General features: G+C 53.3%; 9 protein-coding genes and 1 non-coding gene across 10 annotated transcripts; 3 read left to right on the top strand and 7 right to left on the bottom strand.

Moving 5' to 3' along the window:
- Window positions 1–802: 802 nt before the first annotated feature.
- Window positions 803–5,055, bottom strand: M406DRAFT_277368 (uncharacterized protein). Its single transcript, XM_040918312.1, has 3 exons — window positions 4,881–5,055; window positions 1,878–4,708; window positions 803–1,628 (listed from the first exon to the last, which is right to left on the bottom strand). Exons 2-3 carry the CDS (start codon window positions 4,581–4,583, stop codon window positions 1,164–1,166), a joined length of 3,171 nt encoding a protein of 1,056 aa, XP_040777431.1. The 5' UTR covers window positions 4,584–4,708; window positions 4,881–5,055; the 3' UTR covers window positions 803–1,163.
- Window positions 5,056–7,859: 2,804 nt separating this feature from the next.
- M406DRAFT_356349 (uncharacterized protein) lies at window positions 7,860–8,438 on the top strand (the record flags this gene model as incomplete). The annotated part of the gene is made up of 3 exons (XM_040923421.1): window positions 7,860–8,274; window positions 8,351–8,381; window positions 8,421–8,438. Coding segments are annotated over exons 1-3 (282 nt in total), but the record flags the coding sequence as incomplete, so codon positions are not given.
- Window positions 8,439–8,486: 48 nt separating this feature from the next.
- M406DRAFT_356348 (AAA-domain-containing protein) lies at window positions 8,487–9,492 on the top strand. Its single transcript, XM_040923420.1, is given in 2 exon segments — window positions 8,487–9,332; window positions 9,345–9,492. The coding sequence occupies 1 exon segment, from the start codon at window positions 8,512–8,514 to the stop codon at window positions 9,286–9,288; it is 777 nt and encodes a 258-aa protein (XP_040777429.1). The 5' UTR covers window positions 8,487–8,511; the 3' UTR covers window positions 9,289–9,332; window positions 9,345–9,492.
- Window positions 9,493–10,031: 539 nt separating this feature from the next.
- Window positions 10,032–10,949, bottom strand: M406DRAFT_356347 (uncharacterized protein). The gene is made up of 2 exons (XM_040923419.1): window positions 10,891–10,949; window positions 10,032–10,758 (listed from the first exon to the last, which is right to left on the bottom strand). The coding sequence occupies exons 1-2, from the start codon at window positions 10,924–10,926 to the stop codon at window positions 10,390–10,392; spliced, it is 405 nt and encodes a 134-aa protein (XP_040777428.1). The 5' UTR covers window positions 10,927–10,949; the 3' UTR covers window positions 10,032–10,389.
- On the bottom strand, window positions 10,936–11,481 carry M406DRAFT_243354 (uncharacterized protein; the record flags this gene model as incomplete). The annotated part of the gene is made up of 1 exon (XM_040916210.1): window positions 10,936–11,481. A coding segment is annotated over one exon (546 nt), but the record flags the coding sequence as incomplete, so codon positions are not given.
- A 511-nt stretch (window positions 11,482–11,992) lies between these two features.
- M406DRAFT_346347 (uncharacterized protein) lies at window positions 11,993–12,651 on the bottom strand (the record flags this gene model as incomplete). Its single annotated transcript, XM_040922181.1, has 2 exons — window positions 12,089–12,651; window positions 11,993–12,035 (listed from the first exon to the last, which is right to left on the bottom strand). Exons 1-2 carry the CDS (start codon window positions 12,550–12,552, stop codon window positions 11,993–11,995), a joined length of 507 nt encoding a protein of 168 aa, XP_040777426.1. The 5' UTR covers window positions 12,553–12,651.
- Window positions 12,652–13,903: 1,252 nt separating this feature from the next.
- Window positions 13,904–14,015, bottom strand: M406DRAFT_t55. The gene has a single exon. It is a non-coding gene; the product is annotated as a tRNA-Val (tRNA).
- Window positions 14,016–15,815: 1,800 nt separating this feature from the next.
- M406DRAFT_290923 (uncharacterized protein) lies at window positions 15,816–17,003 on the bottom strand (the record flags this gene model as incomplete). The annotated part of the gene is made up of 1 exon (XM_040918929.1): window positions 15,816–17,003. The coding sequence occupies one exon, from the start codon at window positions 17,001–17,003 to the stop codon at window positions 15,963–15,965; it is 1,041 nt and encodes a 346-aa protein (XP_040777425.1). The 3' UTR covers window positions 15,816–15,962.
- Window positions 17,004–17,924: 921 nt separating this feature from the next.
- M406DRAFT_32137 (uncharacterized protein) lies at window positions 17,925–18,577 on the bottom strand (the record flags this gene model as incomplete). Its single annotated transcript, XM_040919496.1, has 2 exons — window positions 17,925–18,252; window positions 18,438–18,577. Coding segments are annotated over 2 exons (468 nt in total), but the record flags the coding sequence as incomplete, so codon positions are not given.
- A 1,345-nt stretch (window positions 18,578–19,922) lies between these two features.
- Window positions 19,923–21,659, top strand: M406DRAFT_37693 (uncharacterized protein; the record flags this gene model as incomplete). The annotated part of the gene is made up of 3 exons (XM_040924036.1): window positions 19,923–20,045; window positions 20,108–21,235; window positions 21,315–21,659. Coding segments are annotated over 3 exons (1,596 nt in total), but the record flags the coding sequence as incomplete, so codon positions are not given.
- Between the last annotated feature and the right edge of the window lie 491 nt (window positions 21,660–22,150).

Raw genomic sequence — 22,150 nt, 5'->3', positions numbered from 1 at the left:
GAAGCATGAGTTGCATAAAACATCATTGCTGTCTAGCTGTATACAATGAGCATCACAGTAGGAGAGAGGAGGGCGTATCCCCCTACCAAACGGAGTCTGTTCGGGTTCGGGTGTGTCTCTTTTTTTCCTTTTTTCTTTCTCTCTCTCTCTCTCTCTTCGTTTACATCTTTCTCATTACCCCAGAAAAGGTGATGATGCACGTAACGGGAACAGGACGAAATACAGACAAAGCGTCACTGGCGCGAGCTCGGGATTGGGTTTTATGGTGGGGGCGTTATTTTATTTATATACACATGTTTATTTCATTCAGGAAATTAATTCTTGGGGTCTTTTTATCTATTTATTTATCTTGCATGTTTCACGAGTGTATGTACACAAATACTCTGAGTTACGCCGATGTGGTATACGTAAATTGTGATGTATCTATTTTACATAAACATATCTATCTGTAACCGTGTTGCGGTTGTCGACAAGGAAATACATGGCTTGTCTGTCCTGCTGCTGGGGTAATTACGCACCTCAGTCGGCTGTAGTGTGATCAAGAAGGGGTTCATACTTATACTCTATGCTCCAGGCAAGGAACTGGCCTGAGGGTGACTGGTTGTTGTGTTGAAGTTATCTGGCCATAGGATTTGGACACACAACCAAGAACGGGGGTTGGTTGGTGGTCAGTAACTTCTGCATCGCTGCATCGCCTCCTTAAAGGGCTGCGAAACGCTGTAGGAGCGAAAGCCGGACAAGAGCGGCAACAGGGGCAAGTGAGAGCATAGCATAGCTCCCCAGGGGTGGGACGGCATCGAATCCAAAGTAGCAACAAGACGGGCAAAAATTTACACGCTCGCTATTCTAAAATAAAAAACACACACAAAAGTTTCAAGACCCAAATTACAAGAAATCAAAGAATATACTTTGCTGTCTCTTGTTTCACACACATACATATAGAAGGTCGTCCCGATGCATGTGTGCAGCTGCAGAACAAGACACCACCAGAGGCCTTGTCTCCCACATCAGCCAACAGAAAAAGCTATATCTAACTGACCTATCACGAGGCCGGGAGACTCGAAGACAGGCAATGCAGGCAGGCATACAGCACGAGAAACAAAAGAATGAAGAAAAATAACCCCCACAACCCCTGAAAACGCCCCGTTCCAACGTAATGATCATCAGAAGGCTATGCCACCGGCGCTCCTCCCAATAGTCTTGAAAGTCTCCTTTCCGACCGCCTGCTGGCTGAGCCACGCGCCGTCATCTGCACTCCATGTGTCGAATCTACTCGCCCCGTTGAGGTTTGCATCAATGCCGGCAGTGAAGCCAGTGAAGTAGTACCCAATCACAACCACAAGGTAGCTCAACAACAGGATCGAGCCCTTGAAGTAGTTGCTCTTTCCCTCGCCGTACATGTAGCTCAGCAGGAACACGCACAGGATGACGGTGACCATGTCCCACTGCGGGAAGAGGAGGCTGAAGGTGTACTTGGCTGCTTCGTAGGGGTCGGCTGGCGTGATGGGGTAGATGGCAGAGAAGAGGACGAGGGCGGGGATTTGTAAGAGGCAGACCTGAAGTGCGTAGGCTGAACCGATCTCCATAGACAGGGCGATGTTGCCGTTCATAGCGAAGGAGATGGCGTTCTGTCAGAGAAAAGAGAGCTCGGTCAGTAAGACGGATGTGGTAGAAAGAAACAAATGTGATGCTCAACGACAGAGGCTTCGAAGAGGGTAGGGCCAACATCAGGAGTAGATATATTCACGCTTTCTCAGCAACCGCAACAAGTGCGTCTGAGTGAGCTGGGTAATAACGCATAATGCTCATCATAGTGTATCATTGGAAGGGAAGGGTAGTCCAAGAAGTAAACGGGCTAGCAGATCGGATGGACTCACCAAGAACTCCGTGGTGTTTGGTACTAGCGCAAACAGCGTGATACCCAGGAACTTCTCGTCAATAGCAATGCCATTCAACACAACATCCACCGTGTCGACCAGGATCTCAGCAATGATGGCGTACAATACAGTGGCGCCCATCAGAATGACGGCAGACTTGGATCTGCTCCAGTTCGGCGCGTCATGACCACCATGGCCGCCGCCAGCATCGGCGTGGGCACCCAGAGGATCTTCGTGATCCGGGAACGTCGCAGTCCTGATTGGCGGTGGACGGACGGAGGCGCTTATGCTGCCCCCTGTGCCAGAGTGACCCTGCGGTACATGGGGTGTGTTCGGGGCGGTGCCTTTAGCCACGCTACCCCGAGCGTCCCTGGCGGCGGCGGCAGCGGCTGTCGTGGCGATCTCGGCAATCTGGTGCACGAGTTGGCTATTCTCGGCATCAGAGAAGCCTGGGATGTGCACAGAGGAACCGATGCCGTTGTTCTTTGGTGGCGGGAGGTGCGGCGTGGCCACAGTTCCATTCCCAGAACCACTGGGCTGCAGACCAACCTGCCTAAGGGTCTGGCCCAGGGTTCTCTTGTAGATGTGACTCTCGCGAATGTCTGTACCGGTCGACTCGGTCAAGAAAGGATAGCCGTTGCGAGGCGCAGAGTGACCGCCGATGCCCCGCAGCTGCTCCTCGTGCTTCTTCTCGTCCTGCTCGGTGTTCCAGATAACAGCAGCATGGGTGCGCAGGGTGAACCACAGACCAATAACGTAGCTCAAAAACAGCATCACTGCCGCCATGTAGCAGTACGGGCGGACGGCCTCGATGTAAAAGCGCTCGTCGAGGGCAGGCGTCTGGCTGAAGTAGCACCTTCGGCAATCGCTGCCTGCTCCTTGCGCAGGCTGTCCGTAGCTTACGCAGTCGACACATCTCAGCTCGTGAGAGCCGTAAATTTGGTAAAAGAGGGTAGGCCCAAAGGCACCAATGACGGCAAACAGCAGCATCGTCGACGTGACACCTGCAGAGCGGGCATTGAAACGTTGTGTCTTGCGCTTGATGGCTCCAAAGCACATGGACAGGCCAGGCAGAAACAGGATACCGGCAAAGATGGAGCCCACAATGCTGCCTTCCACGAGCGCACCTTTGCCGTCCTTTAGGGCCACACAGTACAGGAAGACCTCGACAATGGTGGAGAAGAAGGCGTTGATGGCTGCACCGAAGCCCATGGATGACTGCGCCGAGATAGACGCAACAGCTTGACCGATGAAGTAGGCTAGCGGGATGATGGAGAACAGACCAGCGACGAACAAGAAGGCGGACGAGGTGATGAAGCTCTCGACGTGAAGGACGCCCTCCAGCACGAGGTAGTCGAAGATGACGAACAGCACCACGGCCATCAGGTTGATAAGGAAGATGTTGGTCCCGTCAATGGTGTACTTCCAGTATTTCAGTCCCACAGCCCGATAAGTGCAGACAATGACCGATGAGTGAGGTGCTGCCGGCTCGCGCGCGTACGAGATGTCGTGCTCGAAAGAGAGGGCCAGTGGGTGCCGCCGGAGATGATCAAACAAGAGCATGGTCACCTTACCCATCGGAATCCAGAAGACCAGGAACCAGCATATCGCCGAGACGATAAACAGGGAGGGCGTAATCAGAAGGTAGAAGAACAAGAAGAAGATAACTCGGCCAATGTTCCATTGCCCACGACCGAAGAGACGTCTTTTGAGACGGGGCATGTCGGGGTCGCTGTCGTGATCATGATCGCCGCGCCCACGACCAAGCAGGCTGTCGGTCTCGCTGGGTTCTGAGTCGATGCTTCTCCTGGACCGTCCGATGATGGAGCGGCCGCGGTCAGGCCCAAAGAACAACCGACCGTATTCAAGATCGCCGCTCTGCCACTGCTCATACTCGCTGATGCTCCGTCCTTCGCCCTGGTCCTCGTCGATATAGGCTTCCTGCTGCTCGAGCCGGATGAACTTGCCAAAGGGGTAGAAGATGTAACCGGCTAACCCCCACAGCACACGACCATACTCTCGCCCGCTAGGCGTTGCGGCGAAGATAAAGCAGACCACAGCGCCGGAGAAGGCGATCAGAGCGAGCCACCAGCCAAAGCAGATGGTCCACACGATGTTGAACAGCAGCAGCCAGCTATTGACCCTCCCGCCAGGGGAGCTGTGGATATCGCCCTCGGCAATCTTCTGCACGGACCGGTCCTTCTTGTACAGAGCAGGTTTCCACAGCCTGATACCAAAGGGATGTGTCTCGTTGATGGCCTGCTGACGGTCCTTAAGGGTGAAGCTCTCGGCGTCGCTGAGGTCCCCATCGTCCTCGTCGTCCTCGTCGACTGGGGTGTCCTCATCCAGGCTATCATCTCCTTCTTCCTGCCTGTCGCCCTCATCCCTTATAGGAGCAACAGGGGTTGTCTCCTCATCTTGCTCCTCCACAATCCCAGGCGTCCTCGGAGCCGTGTCCTCAACGCCCTCTGGCGTGTCGCGACTGGATTGTATCCTGCTCAGAGGCGGAGGGGCGTTTGCTCGTCGCCGGAGCGTGGAGTAGCTCTGTTGGCGCTCGACCTGCTGGTCCCTCTCAACCTCCTCCAAGGCATCCTCGGTGGAGAAAATGCCGCCCCTGTGTGGCGCCTGAGCGTTGGAAGAGGCGCGTCGCGGCATGGGCGGCTTGCGCGGTCGTACTCTTCCCCTCTCGCCTGTAGACCCTATCATAGGGGACCTAGAGTGTTGCGATCCGGCCGTGGCGCCGCGTGCGTGGTGTCGTTCGCGTTCGTGGGAGGTTGTGGGCTCGAGATACTGCGAGGAGGAGGCAGTCCCGGTGGACGGACTGAACGTGTCTGTTCACACGGAGCCCATTGTGGGCGCGTGTTAGCCAAGCTGCGCGTAGTGATGTGCGGTGTAGCACCGCAGCGGGAGGAAGATCATAGTACACGACCTCGAGTCATGTGTGGGGACCTCTAAGAGGCCCGGTGGGCCATGAGGCGTCCCGCGTCGGGGTGTAGTACATACCGTATGTGGCGGGATCCGGTCTCCTTCTCACAGTATCTGTGGAGTTGTAACTTTCCGAGTACCGCTCATCATCGCGGCCGGTGATGGGCGCGTATGCGCTTGCGCTTCTCGTGTCTGTGGGAGACGGCGCAATGGAGGACCGCTGAGAGGGAGTGGCTGACCCGCTGCGAGAGTTCTGGTACGGGGAGGGATCCATGTCGGACGAAGGTCGGTTTGACGTCGCTCGAGGGTTTGACGAGCTGCAAGAGCTTTGGTTGACCTGTTGTGTCTCTCAGGAGCCGAGTCGCAGGCTTCTTGGGCTACACGAAGGAGGAACAAGCACCTCGCTCTCTGAGCCACCCAAAGACTCGAGGAGGCAATCGGACGAGACGGACAAGTCGAATCACCAGTTTCGTAACCGAGTGCTGGACGAACAAAATCAGGATGGTTGGGTTCAGTTGTGATCACCGAGCTACCAGGAACAGAACCTGGAAGAGGAGTAGGAGGAGATTGGCAAGCGAGGCTGAAAACGATGTGGGTCGAGTGTCGGGTATAGATTATGTCGTTGCGCCTCTCATCTTGAGAGTGTTGGGGAGAACAGCGCCAGATTCAGGACTGTAGTACAAGTCTCGATGAATACCATTAGAGAAGAAATGGACGAGAGGAAGAGGAGGAGGAGGAGGAGAAAAAAGTCGAAGAGGAAGGTGAGGATGAAAAAAGGAAGGGGAGAAAAAAAAAAGAATAATGCACGAATACGTTGTTGGTGACGGGTCAGCTTACCCGGGATGAGGTGGGTTATGAGGTGGGATGGACGATGGCTGAGACGACTCGAACCAAGAGAGAAACAACAGTCGATCGTCCAGTCATCCAAGAGTAAACAAGGTTCAGGGCCATGCGCAGTTGCAGTGCGGTGGTGCGGTGTGCAGAGTACAAGGTACTCTGTGCCTAAAGCAGAGTAGCAACAGTAAATAGAGTCCAGGGTACCAGGGCTTTAAGGTGATGATGAGATAGTGGGTTGGGCTAGAGCTTGGGAGGGGGCGATAGTTGAAGTTGGGCTCACGGCTCGGCCAGAGCTCCCTTTCCTTTCCCTTCCTTGCCTCTTCTACTCCTCCTTCTCTTCCTTCTTCTCTGAGCTGCTTACTTTTAGGCACATGCTCCACCTCTGGCACGTCTCTTGGGCCTGTGCAAGATTACGTCGTGGGATCATGAGGAGCCAACCGCGATCCTTCCGTCTGCTATTACCGGCAACACCAGCTCATCAGCCGGATGATTTGGGCGTGGCAGCAGGGCCACCGTTGTTTCCCCTCAAAGTAGTAGTACCATGTACAGAGTACATGGTATAATCTCTGTCTCTGTACAGCCTCTACAAATCAGGCAGGCTACAGTGCCAAGTGCACACCATAGCGGGAGCAATGGCGGGTCCAGGTCTGGGACAAGAACCCAGGACCCCACGGGAGTGCTAAAGACACTAGAAACAGCCAACATCTCCAGAGGGGTTGTTGCTAAGCAATTGCTTGGCCATGACCACCAAAATTATAGGGCATCAACGATCTCCAATACCTAACTATTAGCGCACCTTCATACCAGCCTTCGTTTGGTGTGGGCGAGCGAGTATGGTGCTGCGGTAACAGCTGGAACGTCAGGATCCCCACCCCTTCTTGCCTATTTTTTTTTCTCTCTGTCTCTCGCTTGTTCTCTTGCTGTTACCACCATCCATATTTCGGATACTACCTGTCAGATCATCTCAACCCTGAATCAATCCAATCAATCCTTCACCGTTGATTTCTTCTTGTTTCAACGTCCTTCATGCATTCGCATCAAATTGCGGGCTTGCATGCCCCATATGGGAGCGCATGCTGTAAAATGATGTCAGTTCGCAGCATAGACTCCAGACTGGCTCTTGGCCCAGTTTTGGCATTTGCTGCTCCAAGCGCTCTAGCCACCACAACAAATCAACACACACTTCTTGCTAAGGAAAAAAAAGGGTCCAACTTTGAGGGGTCCACTGAACACCACCCACCACTACCCATAAATGTATATGGTACAAGACCATCCCGCCCCATGTGACAGCCTAGAGGAGAGCAACAAGGCGCTATCCGAACCCGCCGATCCTGCTGGCATGGTCGTGCAAATTGGCCTTGTACGCAGCACTGGGACTTTAAGCTTATAGGTTCCGTGGCACTCGGGTTGAAAATGTGTTTGCTTCGAGGCTGATGTTTTGGCGAGATGGCAGCTTCCTCTTCTCTTCTTCTTTTACCCTCTCTCTCGTCTTGCCTGTGTTTTGTTGTCTTCGTCGTCCACTGGACGAGGTCATGCCAACGGATCGGACTCAGACTTGCTAATTACACAAGTACTCACAGCCTATAACTACAGTGATCTGGCCAGTGAAATTATTAAGAGATTCAAGCTAAGTGGGTCTAAAGATCTTCAAAGAGTCGCGCGCGCTCGGGAAAGATGTACAGCAGTCCCCCTCACAAAGACAATTTTGAGGGCTCGTGACAGATCTTTGCGGAAGATGGTGTGCTACTTATCGCCAGAATGGACGATGGATGACCTTCGGGAAGATCGGAGGCTACGCTCTCACCTGCCCTCGAGCAGGCATTTGAGTCCATGTGACGAGCCCAACTGGTTCATGTAAGAAGGAAGAATGTCGAGTAAAGAATGTGTCGAAAGTAACAGATCTATAGAAGAATGGAAAAGTTAAATAAAAAACAAAAGACTAAATGCATCTAGTTTCCAGGAGCTCGAAGGCAAGATAAGGCAGGCGATGTGGATACAACAGTACACCCGGACAAGGATCCTGAACTGCTTACCTCAGCAGACATGGATTCGGGGTTGGCGGCAGGGCCAGCAGCTGAAGCTGAAGCTGAAGCTCAGACCACAGGCAGTGATGGACGCGTTGGCCGAGACTGCCTGCGGCAACGGCTTTGGCAGCTCTTGGTCCTCTGTTTGCGCCGCATCTTGACGACACCTCGTCAACCTCACCACCAAAACTCCAGACAGCAACGACGCCAGTCTCTTTCACAGCAAGACCAGGGGAAGGCGTCAACACACTCTAATCCATCAGACAACTCTTCTTCCCTCCTGCCATCATCATCCGCTCGCGACGAAACCCAACAACCCTTGCTCCAACCTCGAACCCCGACGTCAGCTCCAGCGCCTAGAGCCGCCTCCATCACCATGGCGCTCGACAATTACTACCACAATAAGATCGAGGCTATGAAGCTGGAGATCCTCAAGGGCCAGGCTGTTCTGCGCCGTCTTGAAGCCCAGAGGAATGATTACAACTCGAGGGTGCGGCTGCTTCGAGAAGAGCTGGGCCTGCTGCAGCAGCCAGGTTCCTACGTTGGCGAGGTCGTGAAGGTCATGAGCACCATGAAGGTCCTGGTTAAGGTCCATCCAGAGGGGAAATATGGTAAGTGCTTTCTTCTCCCTTCTTACACAGGTGGACAGATTATGTAGGGGTTGGGCACACTGACAGCAAGTCACAGTTGTCGACGTCTCGGATTCCGTCGACATCACGAAGCTCACCGTCGGCAAGCGCGTCACCCTCCTGTCCGATTCCTACAGGCTCGAGAAGATCCTGCCCTCTTCCGTTGACCCTCTCGTCTCCCTCATGATGGTGGAGAAGGTCCCCGACTCCACATACGACATGATTGGTGGTCTGGACCAGCAGATCAAGGAAATCAAGGAGGTCATCGAGCTCGGCCTCAAGCACCCCGAGCTGTTCGAGTCGCTTGGAATTGCACAGCCCAAGGGTGTTCTCCTCTACGGCCCACCAGGAACCGGCAAGACCCTCCTCGCAAGAGCCGTCGCCCACCACACAGACTGCAAGTTCATCCGGGTATCGGGTTCCGAGCTCGTTCAGAAGTACATCGGCGAGGGTTCCCGGATGGTGCGAGAGCTGTTCGTCATGGCGCGTGAGCATGCACCTTCCATCATATTTATGGATGAGATCGACTCCATCGGCTCGTCCCGTGTCGAGGGCTCCTCAGGGGGCGACTCGGAGGTGCAGCGGACCATGCTGGAGCTACTGAACCAGCTGGACGGTTTCGAGCCTACCAAGAACATCAAGGTCATCATGGCCACAAATCGTCTCGATATCCTGGACCCTGCGCTGTTGCGTCCTGGCCGTATCGACCGGAAGATCGAGTTCCCACCACCAAGCGTCGAGGCCCGTGCCGATATCCTGAGGATTCACAGCAGGAAGATGAACCTGACAAGAGGGTTGAACCTGACCAAGATCGCAGAGAAGATGAACGGGTGCTCTGGAGCAGAGCTGAAGGGTGTGTGTACTGAGGCTGGCATGTACGCCCTGCGAGAGAGACGAGTGCACGTCACGCAAGAGGACTTTGAGTTGGCAACAGCCAAGATTCTGAACAAGCACGATGGCAGCAAGGAGGTCAGCTTACAGCGCCTGTTCAAGTAATCGCGTGTGTGATCACTTGGACTGGGCGTTGCTCGTGCGCGTGTGTGGTCAGGGCTACCAGTAACGGGTTCGGTGGCGATACAGCGGGATGGGATTCACAATCAAAAGGCCCCCATCGTGGCTTCTACGATAGATTGTAAAAAAACTTTTTTTCTAGAGGCAATAATTAACGACAACGATGATCAGATCTGTACTTCTCCCTCGTCTGGTTGGGTCCTTTCAACTTTACACTCATGCATTGCCCCTTGTGAAACGGTCTTTTTGCTCTCGTGCCCGTTGGTTCATCGGGCCAGAGCTGTCTCTTCTGCCAGGCCTTTACTTCTGGCGCAACCAGCTCTGTCCAAAGCACCTGCTGTTGATGCCTCCTGAGTAAAGTATCGTCTTTTGCCTCTGGCCATCCCTCTTCTATGCACTCCTCAGCATGCATACGGTCTTTAGTATCTCTTCGCTCCCCAGCTCGGCCCCGCTGCCCAACCCATTTTTGATTCATTCTATCTGTCCAGTTAATGTCATTCGCCTTCACCAACGGAGAGCAGCGATTCCTAAGGTAGAGCATAATACATTGTTCAAGTGATGAATTATCTTATTGATACGTGTCGAGATGTTAGTAGAATATAAGTGTTGATTTCTCCCCAGAAAGAGCAATTCGCCTGGGCAGTAGTCATCCCTGCTTATGCCTCGAGTGTTCGCTAAAAACATCCAGGCTCACATGCAAACCACACAAGGGAAGAAAAAGAGAGAAACATTCTGAGGTTCGTTTCGTTAGGGCACTACCAAGCTATTCTCAGCGAAATTTGGTTTCCTCGTAGCTGTCCGTACCCGACTTTGGTCTTGAGAAGCCACATTGTCCCCTAACCAGCCTCCTGAGGTTCTGAAAGCATGGAAGGAAGTAAGCTGCATTCTCTGCTCTGAACTGAGCCCAATCGCCAATTCACAATGCCAAACTCCATTCCGAATCAAGCACATGTCCGTAGTAAACGCCACTTCCCACACTTGTTCCCTTTATGAAAGCATAGCATGACCTGCCAGCACTTTCCACCCAGATGGCGGTGGTGCAAGACCATTGAGTCAACTGAGAAATTCATGCCCAGCCCACCTCCCTTACAGGGTCTTCTTCGTCCAACCGCCCTCCTCCCACGGGGCAACCAACTTCACCTTCCTCTTCTTGGCAGCAGGCATATTCGATTTGCGCGTGCCGCCGCCACCCTGCTCTTCCATCGCTTTCTTGCGCCTCGTCTCAGCAGCCTCCGCAAGCTTGGGCCTCATCTCCTCACGTCGCCGTTTGCGAAACTCATCCCTGGCCCTGGAGAGCTCGGCGCTGACCTCGCCGCCATGGACGAGGCCCATGATGCGAGCACGGGCCTTTTCTTTTTGGGCCTTTGTGAGGTTGACTTTGTTGGGGTGGTAGATGCAGAACGTGGCGTGACCGACATCACCGAACCGGAGGACGTTCTCCCAAGAACAGGAGCACTGAACAATGAACAACAGATTAGTCAATGATGGAATCCACGGAAGAAGATTATGGGGAATATCAAAAAAAAAAAAAAAAAAAGGGGGGGGGGGGTTAACAGCAGAAGCCCCCAGAGGAAGGAAAAGACTTACAACATAGCACCACTCAGTACCACATTGACACATCATGTGGTCACAACCCGCCGTCTTCGTAACACCCTGTCCACATTTGGGGCAAATGCTGGTGGACTCCTGTGCGAGAAGTTTCGCTGTGGCCTCCTCTTCCTCCAGCCGCTCGATCTGTTCAGGATCTTGATCGAACTCGTCACAGGTCTGGCCCTGATGCCAGGGACGTCGGTGCTTCGCACAAGTGATGAATGCACAGTGGTTGCAGGTCATCTTTGGACCCTCAGGGGCCTTAAAGTCGTGCTCCTGGCTGCCGCCGCAGCTTGTACTTGTGCACGATATCCAGTGTCCTGGTATCTCGGACTGCTGCTTTAGGTATTGATAACGCTCATAGAGTTCCTTGTTGGCGTACGCCTTAATGTCATTGTGGGTCAATTTCTGCGGACAGATGGGGCAGACCAGCAGGTGCAAGGCGCCACGCTCGATGACGGCTGTAATGGAGGCATCGAGACATTGAAGGCAGGCCTTGTCGGGATGGTCGCACAGCTCGGTGATGGTGTCGCGGTTGGGAAATTTGGATGGTGGGAACTCGCCCAAGCAGATGGGGCATTCGATCTCTTCTGCACCATCTTCCTCATGCGCATCAGTGTCGGTCCTGGCCACCAACTCGGGCAGATCAGCAGGGTCGAGACCGGAGATGACTTCGTTACTGCCATTGCTACTGGCTGCAAAGGTGTCATCAAGACCGCCGGCAGTGTGATCCTCCTCTTGTATCGGTTGAGGATCAATCAGAGTTCGACCTCGCCCGAGGCGGGATGAACGGGCTGCATGGTTAAAATCCTGTTCCCCATCATCGTCCAATTCGGGCCTCCTTCCAGGCCCCCATTGATATATTCCTCTTCCTTGATTTATTTGATGCGTACCTGGTAATCCAGGAACGGCGAGTTGCTGTGCGTGGCGTATCCCTATCGTCCTATTGCCGAGACCAGCAATGTTGCCACCCCGCCATGCTTGATCGTTCCGCAGTCGTGGAATATTTGACTGCAGGCCATCGCGAGTGGAGCTTTCAAGACCTGCTGGGTCGGGCTGCTCCGTGATCTCGGTTTCGTTGGTTGTCCATTCGGCATCGTTAAGCGTGCGCCCCTGTCCACGGAAAGTCCATGCCGAAGAGTCTTGTTGCGCATCATCGGCCCAGTCGTTCATTTCACTGTGGCCATCTTCGTACTCTGCACCATCCATGCTTGTATCATTTTCCTGTGGGCTGCCATCTTCGTGGTCATCATCCTCAGGGCCATCATCCTCAGCAACTGCGTTATCAAGAAAGTGACCTGGTCCAAGATTACCATTCCATTCCGGCTGTGAATGATCAGTCGGCCTATAACCTTGGAGGTGGGCTCCGTGGTGGAACGCAGCAGCGTTCACAGGCGCTGGTACTTCGCCAAGCGGGAAGCTCCCTCCGTTCCTCATCCAGTCTGTGAGCTGCTGTGCCTGCTGCTGGGACTTCTGGGAGGCTTCGTTGGCGACAAGCTCCTTGGCCAGCTTTTGAAGCTCGACAAATAGTAATGCCCTGCTTCCTGGGCTTCCAGGAAGTCGATTGTAGTGGCGAAGGACCTGTTGCATCTTTCGGCTGTCATGTTGGGCGAAGGTCAGGCCGAAGACTATCAGCTTCTGTCCGTTGTTAGACGACATGATGGTGATTTTGGTGATGGACTGATCGTGGTTGAACAGAACGAGATAAAGAAAGAGAGGATTAAGGAGGAACTTGTAACGATGGCAGTGATGACTGTGATTCAACGCGCAAGGACGAAGATAAATGGAGGCCAGGAGGACAAGAAACAATATGTGCTGGAGTGTATTCAGGTGGAAAGTAGTGCTGCTGCCTATAAGCTTCAGGTGGGGTTGACGCTTCACAGGTGACCTGGGTACGTACCTTTAGGTACACAAGTACCCATGAACCCCACGACCATTCACTGCCAATCAGTTTGGCCAGGGCAGATCATATGTTAGTAGAAAGAGAACAAGACTTGAAATAAGTTCGTTGTTTACAGAAGGTTCAACATTGTGAACATGTTACAATTACGGCAATTATGTTGCTCCTGAATTTCTTCAAGCGTCAGCACCTGCTTATACTAAAGACTTACTGTCTGCATGGTAGGGCTACATAGTTTGCATGCAATATTTGTAATGATTGCAGTAGAATCCTTCTGCTGTGCTGGAACATTTCAAAGACAAGGGAAAGTTTGGTGAAGCAACAGGACTATCCAGCAATTTTCTCGGAGACCTTTTCCACAGAACTTTAGGGCAGTATATATTTCTTGGGGAGGAAGGAGAGGAGAAATGGGACGAGCTGTCTGGGGGCCCTTGCTCGTTAGGATAAAGTACTGATCTGTTGACTTAAGCAGTGCAAGTACAGGCTGATAGTTACATCTTTTGGGTGCTTATCATCATATTCACATGTCTCGATGTTTCTCACTAGGGGTTGCCGCATCTTTTGGTGATGACAGAGGTACATGTAGATAAGCCAGTCCTCTGATTCGTGTAAGACTATTGGTCTGGCTGGTGGAGTCGAGACCCGACCAGGAAACCAACTCATGGAGAAGATCCATCAGGGAAGACAATTGCCAAACGTTGACAAGTTTGTAGATATTCTTGTTGCTTGCAGGGTGCTTCTTCAACAGGAATCTGCCCTGAAGAGCATGCTTTTTGCCTTTTCAGGATGCAAGTTGAGCGTTTGGGTGGTCTGGAGGTACAATGCTTCTAATGCAATTATTGACTTGGCCGTCTCATTTTCACAGAATATACGCACAGTACCATAGCAGTCCACCGCCTGCGCAGCTAGCCACTGCGGTCCGGGTCGTGGTGCGCCGATTTGATTCCAGACTCCAGGACCGGACCTAATTTGAGACACGTAGTACACATGGCAAGCTCAGGGGGGAAGAAGAGTCAGAGCACACAAAAAAAAAAGTTCATTTCCCATGTCAGGCCACCTCTTAGGGATGATCATTCCCATGACGCGGCCCTGACAAAAAAGAGACAAAAATGATTCGGCCCGGACTTGAACCGAGGACCTATGGTGTACCATTGAATTGCTTGACTGAATCAGGCATTACTCGATGTTAAACCATTGTGATAACCAACTACACCACCGAACCCCTTGCTGCGAAACTCGCTTGATGCTTGCCTCCACATTTGTCAATCTATATAGAGCTTATTTGTGAGGAATTGCAAACGTTTGCTACAGACCGTTCCGTATCCGTTTGAAATACCTCTGCTTAGTGCTTTTCGTTTCTGTCTGAAGTATTACTAACCGAACGGTTATTGTTGAAAAGCCAGCTTTTATTTGTATATATAATCTCACTGTCTATTGCCACCCACCTGCCCACAGCACTCAGCCTCTTGCTATGCGTACCTAGAACCTTCACAGGACCAGTTATCATGAAAGTCTAGGTGGGTTGAGAGTTGATATCTTGGTCACAGGATGAAAGTTTATAGAATGAGTGGCATGATCATAGAGTCGTAGTGTACAGACAGGATAGGTATCGGGGGTTTAATGTTTTTGTCTCCTGTTTCCTATGCGCCGAGAAAACTTCGCGCAGACACCGACCGGAGGACATCAGCACGATGAGGATAGAACTTGGATCCTGACAGGTGAGAGGAACAAGACTGGTAGCAAGTGATACATATCAGTGGCTTTCGATTTACATATCAAGGCAGGGCGAGAGCAGCCAGATTACAAGCTGGGAAATGGGCGAAAACGCCATGGGCGGTGGGTGGACGGACAATGGCTGGTTTGGTCTCAGCAATATAAGTGGTATACAATAGTTGCTTCCTCTACGGCACACGGCACGCGCAGGAGTGCGATTTCAAGGACCTTCAGAGTTCCTGTAGAAGCGTGTCCATGCTCCTCGTCAAGCATTTTACTGTTTTGGAAACAGCTAGGCGTGTACTCTCCGGAGCCACGGTATAGATTGCGCGCATGTAAGACGGTAGCGTAAGCCTCTCTTCAAGCACCACTCAGAGATGGACTAGGATCTGAAATTTTGGAAGAATCCACTGCTCTGGAGCCTGGGTGGGCAGAAGCAGTCCAACAAGCCAATGGGTGAAATCTATGACAACTAGAATGCAGCATCTTGAGTCACTCTTTTGCTGGCAGCCAAACTGTTCCTACCCTGCTATGAAAATTTCACAATAGTGGAGCTTAAGAAAAAAAGATGGGAAAAAGGTGGCAGTATTCTCACGGGTCAGACAAGCTAAGCCATATGTAGAAGGCGGCCAAGAGTGTGCGCCATGGTCCGTGCATCTCAACCCCCAGGTATATAATACCACGTCCCAGCTCCCCCATTTCCAATTTCTTTCTCTTCTTTTTTTTCCTCATGTCGACATACTCTAGAGAATCATTTCTATAGGTATCGTCCCATCTTCTATGTTTCCCAACATAGCTACAGAACCTACCCTGGACGATGACCACAAATCCTCGACACCCTAGGGTGAAACACCATTTTGACTCCTGATCTGCCTGCAAAGGTGGCGGTCTTTTCCCTCTGTGGATTTGGCTGTATAGGGAGTGGTGATGATCTCTACCCCGATTTTCTCGAGGTCTTGCCTTCGGGCGCTTGGGCGGGGTGGGTGTCGATGGAATTCTGACAGGCGTAATTCTTTCTCTTTTTTTTTTTCATTGCTTACTTGGGCTGGTCTCAAGTTGCGACGAAGAAAATTTTGCATGATGATGATCCCTGCCACCTTGGCTACCCTCTCACCGAGCCCTGTCGGTGTTTGCTTGGGCCGCGAATGCCTACTAGTCTACCGTGTCGCGCGTGCGTACGACTTTCGATAACAATCAAAACCTGTCAGTTGTATCTGGAAGCCCTGCAACTGATGTTTGGCCTCGTAATGTGGGGATCCTCCATGAGCAATTCAGCAGCCAACCGTATCGCGATCGCAAGACCACAAGTCGTCGTGGCATGTGCCTTCAAGCCGCGTGATCGTTTAAGCTACAGTAGCAGCACTGGCCTGTCTGCGTCTACAACAGGGCACCTAACACATCGAGACACCTCACTCTGTCTCACTCAGAGAAGAGATTCAGGACCTGCGCCCTCCTCTCACCACGACACCTCTCCACCTTCGATCAGCCCCGCAACGCCCTCAGGCACCAGCCTCCTCAGCCGTTTCCAATCCTTTTCCTCGACAGCCGCTCTTGCTTCTGTGCTGCTCAGCACCAACCCGTCTTCCCCTCCGTCCGTCCCCTCGACCATCTCAACCCGCCGCGCCCACTCCTTCCTTCCGCCGACCTTGTCCAGCTCATCCCCGTGCAGCAGCCGCTCCACGTACCCCGCCTGTTCCTCCTTGTCGCCCCAGTCAGCGTCCGTTCGCATCGTGATGCGCAGCCTCGCGCGCGTCAAGAACGGATCGAGGCACGCCTGCATCGGTGTCTTATCGGCAGGCGTGACGCCCTGTTCGGGGGCGGGCGGCGTGTAATACTTGGGGTTGAAGATGCGGATCAGAGTGTCGAAGCCTGCGAGGAATATCTGCTCGGTGGCCGGTGTGTCTAGAGCAGAGGAGGAGGAAGAAGAAGAAGAAGAAGAAGAAGAAGGGTGAGAGAGCCAGAATTCGTATTCAGGCGCGGCGGCGATGGCGGAGGATTTGTCGTGAAAGTAAGGACGTGTAGTCAGGCCGATGTCGACGGGAATGTCGCTCTGTCTTTCTCTTCCTTTTATTACTGCTGATTGTTGCTCGGGTTCGTGTCGCTGCTGTGCTTGTCGTGCCACCCGCCACGCGCGCTGTATGTCCCCGGCAAAGGCCTGCATCATCAAAAGCCGCTGCTCAAATGACGCCGGCTTGGGCGCCTTGTCCGCATTGTTGACGGCCAGCAGCAACAGGAGTCGTATGCCGTCCTCCCCCTCCTGTGGCGCCTCCCCACCCTTCAGCGTCGTTGCAATGTCCCGTTGTGTCTGTAGATCCTGTAGCGCCGTGGTGGCCATGCGCATGTGTGCGATCGTCGGTGGGTTGAAGCTGGAGTCGAGGACGACCAGCGTCCTGCATCGTCGGGCCGCCGCGGCCGAGCTGTTTGTGTTGATGAGCTCGAAGGCCTTGCCTGAGGATTGAAAGGTCCGCAGGGCGGTTCGTAGGTGGGTTAGGGACATGTTGGGTAGCGGTAGTGGCTCAGCCTCTGCGTGGGTAGCTGGAGGCATAGCTTTCAAGGAGGGCAGTGGCGCAAGGAGGGAGAGTGTGTTGGGGAGGGAAGTCGAAGAGGAGGAGAGGGATATGAGGGGCCCTTAATTGCATCATGAGCTTAAGACTGTCCTGCGGTCAGGAGGAGCGGGGCCGTGACTATACCGGAATCTCGGCGCCGGAACGGAGAGAGTTGTAGCTGAGGATCATGTATAGAAAACGAAGCCACCACCCCCCAGAAAAATAATTGAATAAAAAAATTCTATATATATGCATACGTATACTATCATGTACGAATACTCTATCTAAATTGATTATTTAAATACGTATAATGATAGAAGCGGTCATTGCTCTGCTCTTCCAAGTCTCTTCGCATGGTCTCGGACTATGCCTTGGCCTGCCTTCGTAACAATGTTGTCGTGCTACGCAGCTAACGATCCGGTCATGCCAGGCCCCAGGAGTATTTGAACACGAGCGACATAGAGAAGCGCGAGAGGGTATACATCATGTAAACACTGGATTGAGGATCGAGGGCGTCGGCCTCGGAAATGCTAAACTCCATGACGCTAAGCTATGCAATGGGTATCATCCACGACCAAGCCTTCCATTCCTTAAAAAACGCCACCACATGAAAACGCTCATAAATAGCACAGAAGAACTGGATGAAGCTCCTAGCGGAGCTGGGGGTCCTCCATGAAATCCAGCGAAGAGGCCGTGCCCGAAGGATCACCGCCTTGAAACTCCCTGGCAAGCTCGATGCCGCGCACGTGGGCCTTGAAGGCCTCCTCATTCTCCTCCGGCGTGGCATCCTCGTTCATCTTAAACTCCTTCCTCAGGGCGGCGTTCTCGTCTCGCACGCCCGTGGGACCCGCCGCGCGCAGCTGGTCATCGAAGCCGTAGATCTTGACGCCCCGGATGTGGGTGTCCTTGCCGTTCTGGTGGTTCTCAATGATCTGCATCTGCACGACCCATGCTAGCAGCGAGTTTCCGTCCTCGCCGCCGCCCGCGCCTGCGAGGGGCACGTCGGTCCAGCCCTCTGGGTTGACCAAGTTCGATGTTGCAAAGTGCATGAGGCTGTGCTCGGAGGTGCCCGCGTACCACATGATGCGCGTGGGCGTGTAGGACTCGTCCTGGTGGTAGTCGACATGGAAGCGCAGGGCGCGGATCTCGACGCATTTGACAAAGGTCATGGTCAAGCGATGCGGCTGGATTCCGTCGGATCTGAGAGGGACCGCGTCAGTTGAGGATGAGAGAAAGAGGTTGTGGTTTTGATGAGGTGTATGAGGTATGTGCGCGTGCACAGGTGCGTGACAGTGAGCAAGTGAGCAAGGAGGAGCGGGAAAAGGAAAAGGCAGGAAGGAATCCAAGCAAAGAATAAACGAATGCAAAAAAGAAAAAGAACGTACTGCCAGTATCGATCCGTGTCGTCGCTGACGAGCTCCTCGACGCCGTTGCCAGGCTTGAAAGAGCTAACACGGAAGTGAGCCAAGCCGCCAATCTCCTTCAGGCCCATGGAGATGGGGTTGAAGGGGGCGACAGGCTCATCCTCATGCGCCAGGTCATCCTCCTCATGCAGCTCCTCGTCGCTCTGGCCATATGCCACCCCGTCCTCATCGCTCCCCATCATGTCCTCGTCGTCGTCGGCGCCAGGGAAGTTCTCAACACGCTCATCTTCAGCAGTATGGAGCCGCAAGTCATCCATTCTGCTAAACTCTGTATCGTTTGACATCAGTGAGTTGGGTACACGTAGCAAAATGGTAGCTTTTATAACGCTACCAGACCAACCAGCTACTCACCAGATTCACTAGAATCCGACCCGATGAGCGTAGCAGTCTCCGATTCAAAGTCGAGCGCAGGAGAACCCTGGGAAGGCAAGTCGACCGTGAAATTCTCCGAAGTAGGCTGGATCCGAGCAGATTCAGAGCCTGGTCGAGAGCCTAGATGAGAGCCTGATTGAGAGCCACTGGGCAATGGGACGTTTGCAGAAGCATCCGAGTTGTGCTGAGGATCAACAGAGCCTGATCACCCAAGATCAGCCAAGAGCAAATGTAAATATGGTTTGAATACGAGCTAACCACGAGAGAGATTTGAGCCAGGGTCCAAGGCGAGCTCAGAGGTATTCGATCTGGCCTCCTCCTCGTCAGGTTCGGTCGGGAAGACCCGTCGTGGGAGGCTCTCGTAGTATTCAGCGTTTGGCGGCAAAGAATGGCGCAGGCCCAGACGCGACCGCGTGTATTCAGTCTCGTATTGGAGCGCTGAAGAACGCCAGCGGGCTTCTCTCCCGCGGCTTGGAATGATGAGCCTCGAAAACTGCTGCACTGAGTCCAATTCTTCTTGTTTATTTTGTTCAGCATCTCCGGAACCCCTGCCACTGAAGGGCATGATGGGCAAAGTGTGGCTCAAAGTGTGGCGGTGCAGCTGTCTCTTAGCGTGAATGAGGAGTGAAGAGTGCACGGACCAGATTGAGCCACGTGCAGTTGCTATTATAGCCACATGAGCAGATAGCAGGGATAGAGAAGCCACAGGGCTGAGTCAGCGGTTAGGGGTACTCAAAAGCTACATGTGACTTCGTGAAGTGGCCCAAGTGTCCCCCTCACGCTTCTTGACGCGACTGCCTGATGAGCCCCACTTGTTTTTTTCACGCGTGCCACTTAAACTCTAGCACATGTCTCAACAGAGGCTGATTTAAAGATTCCAGTGTAATCTGTGCATTTTTTTTTTTAAAAAAAAAATCGATCCATTCTCCTTCCCAAGGTGGACTTCCTCTGGCGGCAGTTCTCTCAAGATGCCTGCGGCGTCGGCGTCGGCGTCAGGTCTGTTGTCTGTTGGTCTTGCCATGGCATTCGGGTACTGACCATCTGACTTCCTCAGGCCGTCGAGAAAATGATATTAATACCATCAAGATCCTCATCGCCACAGATAACCACGTAGGATATGAGGAGCGCGACCCTATCCGTAAAGATGACAGCTGGAAGACATTCGACGAGATCCTCCAGATCGCCGTGAAGAGAGAGGTACGTCATTGCTCTGTGGCACTTCGTCCGCTCGCTGCTGAGTCTCACTGCTTATCATCTAGGTCGATATGGTTCTCCTCGGCGGTGATCTCTTTCATGAGAACAAGCCGTCTCGCAAGTCCATGTATCAGGTCATGCGGTCACTACGCAAGCACTGCCTGGGCGACAGACCTTGCCAGTTGGAGTTCCTTAGCGACGCCAATGAGGTCTTCGAGGGAGCTTTCCCTCACGTCAACTATGAGGACCCAGACATCAACATCTCCTTGCCAGTATTCTCCATCCACGGAAATCATGATGACCCTGGTGGTGATGGCCACTACTGCTCTCTGGACCTGCTGCAGGTTGCTGGCCTTGTCAACTACTTTGGTCGTGTTCCAGAGGCTGACAATATCCACGTCAAACCCGTTCTGCTCCAGAAGGGGGACACCAAGTTGGCCTTGTACGGAATCAGCAACGTACGGGATGAGCGACTTTTCCGCACTTTCCGGGACAAGAAGGTGACTTTCTACAAACCACCCGACGATGCTGGCGAGTTCTTCAACATCTTGACTGTTCACCAAAATCACACCCCGCACACGAGTACAAACTTCCTGCCGGAGCCTGTGCTACCAAATTGGATGAACCTCGTCGTATGGGGCCACGAGCATGACTGCCAGATTGAGCCGACGCAGAACCCCGAGACAGGGTTCTTTGTCATGCAGCCGGGCTCCTCTGTCGCGACGTCTCTCATACCTGGAGAGGCCGAGACCAAGCAGGTTGCCATCGTCAAGGTCACTGGCGATTCCTTCCAGTCCGAAGCAGTGCCTCTCAAGACCGTTCGTCCATTCGCCCACAAGGAAATCATTTTGAAGAGCGACCCGGCCTTCAAGAAGCTGCAGTTCAAGAAGGACAACCGGAAACCTGTCACGGAGAAGTTGATTGAGGTTGTTCGCGAGCTCATTGAGGAGGCAGATGCGGGCTGGCTCAGCATGCAGGATGACCCGGACAGGATCAAGAAGGAGGATCGGCCGCTACCACTCATCCGCCTCAAGGTGGAATATAGCGCCGACGAGGGCGGCACATTCGATGTCGAGAACCCACAGCGCTTTTCCAACCGCTTCGTGGGGCAGGTTGCAAACGTCAACGACGTGGTATCATTCTACCGCAAGAAATCGAATCCGAGTGAGTCACTGCCGTCCCGCAATGACAGGGTGTGGATCTGGCTAAAGGGGATTAGAACGGGAAAGAGAAGAGCAGACGCTGCCGAAAGCGATCCAGGACGCCATAGAGAACGAAGACATTATCAGAATCGACGTGCTCGTGCGGGAGTTCCTCCAGAGCAGCTCCCTAAAGGTCTTGCCGCAGAACCACTTTGAAGATGCCGTCCTCGAGTACATCGACAAGGGAAGCAAGGATGCTGTGGACGATTTCGTCAACGAGACTCTCGCCAAGTCTCTAAACTACCTTGTCAAGGTGGACGACACGCAGCTGAACAAGAATATGGAGGCCATCATCGAACGGTGCAAGGAGGCGCTACAGAAGCGATGGGCAGACTCGTCAAGTGGGAAGTGGACGCAGAAGAGGCGACTCAAACCCCGGCCACAAGACTACGACTCGGATGTTGATGGGCCTTGGGATGACCCAGACAATCCTGACAGATGGGAGATGATCAAGAAACAGCCATCAAGCACGCAGGAAGGGCGACAGCCACCCAGGCGCAGCACTGGTGACGAGGATGTCGACATGGACGACGGCATGTTTGTGGGTGGTGCTTCGGATGAGGATCCCTTTGACGAGCCGCCTCCGCCGCCAAAGCCTGCCGCCAAGAGGGGTGCTACTGCCAAAGGTGGTCGAGGAGGCGCCGCAAAGAAGGCGCCTGCTACCAAGAAAGCACCTGCTACCCGTAGCCGGCCAAAGACGAAGGCGGGCTTCATCGTGGACAGCGATGAAGACGAGGAGGCGGAGGAGGCACATGCTGACTCGATGTCGGTGGACGCCTTTGAAGATGACGATGAGGAGGAGGATCCTCCAGCGCCACCCCCAAAGCGCGGATCACGAGCCACCAAGGCCACAACAACTCGCACGACGGCCTCGCGCGCGAGCAAGGCGGCTGTCCCCACCCGCAC

Source organism: Cryphonectria parasitica (assembly GCF_011745365.1).
Source record: "Cryphonectria parasitica EP155 unplaced genomic scaffold M406scaffold_4, whole genome shotgun sequence".
NCBI lineage: Eukaryota > Fungi > Ascomycota > Sordariomycetes > Diaporthales > Cryphonectriaceae > Cryphonectria > Cryphonectria parasitica.
The sequence above is the reverse complement of the archived record's forward strand: the minus strand, read 5'-3'. Positions and strand labels throughout refer to the sequence as shown.

Excerpts from the sequence above, each read along its gene's own strand:
- M406DRAFT_277368 (XM_040918312.1), bottom strand. The coding sequence starts at position 4,583 with ATGATAGGGTCTACAGGCGAGAGGGGAAGAGTACGACCGCGCAAGCCG. Across the intron at positions 1,629-1,877 it reads CAAACACCACGGAGTTCTTG|AACGCCATCTCCTTCGCTAT; the intron begins GTGAGTCCATCC and ends TTTCTCTGACAG.
- M406DRAFT_356347 (XM_040923419.1), bottom strand. The coding sequence starts at position 10,926 with ATGATGTGTCAATGTGGTACTGAGTGGTGCTATGTT. Across the intron at positions 10,759-10,890 it reads GTACTGAGTGGTGCTATGTT|TGCTCCTGTTCTTGGGAGAA; the intron begins GTAAGTCTTTTC and ends TTCATTGTTCAG.
- M406DRAFT_356348 (XM_040923420.1), top strand. The coding sequence starts at position 8,512 with ATGATTGGTGGTCTGGACCAGCAGATCAAGGAAATCAAGGAGGTCATC.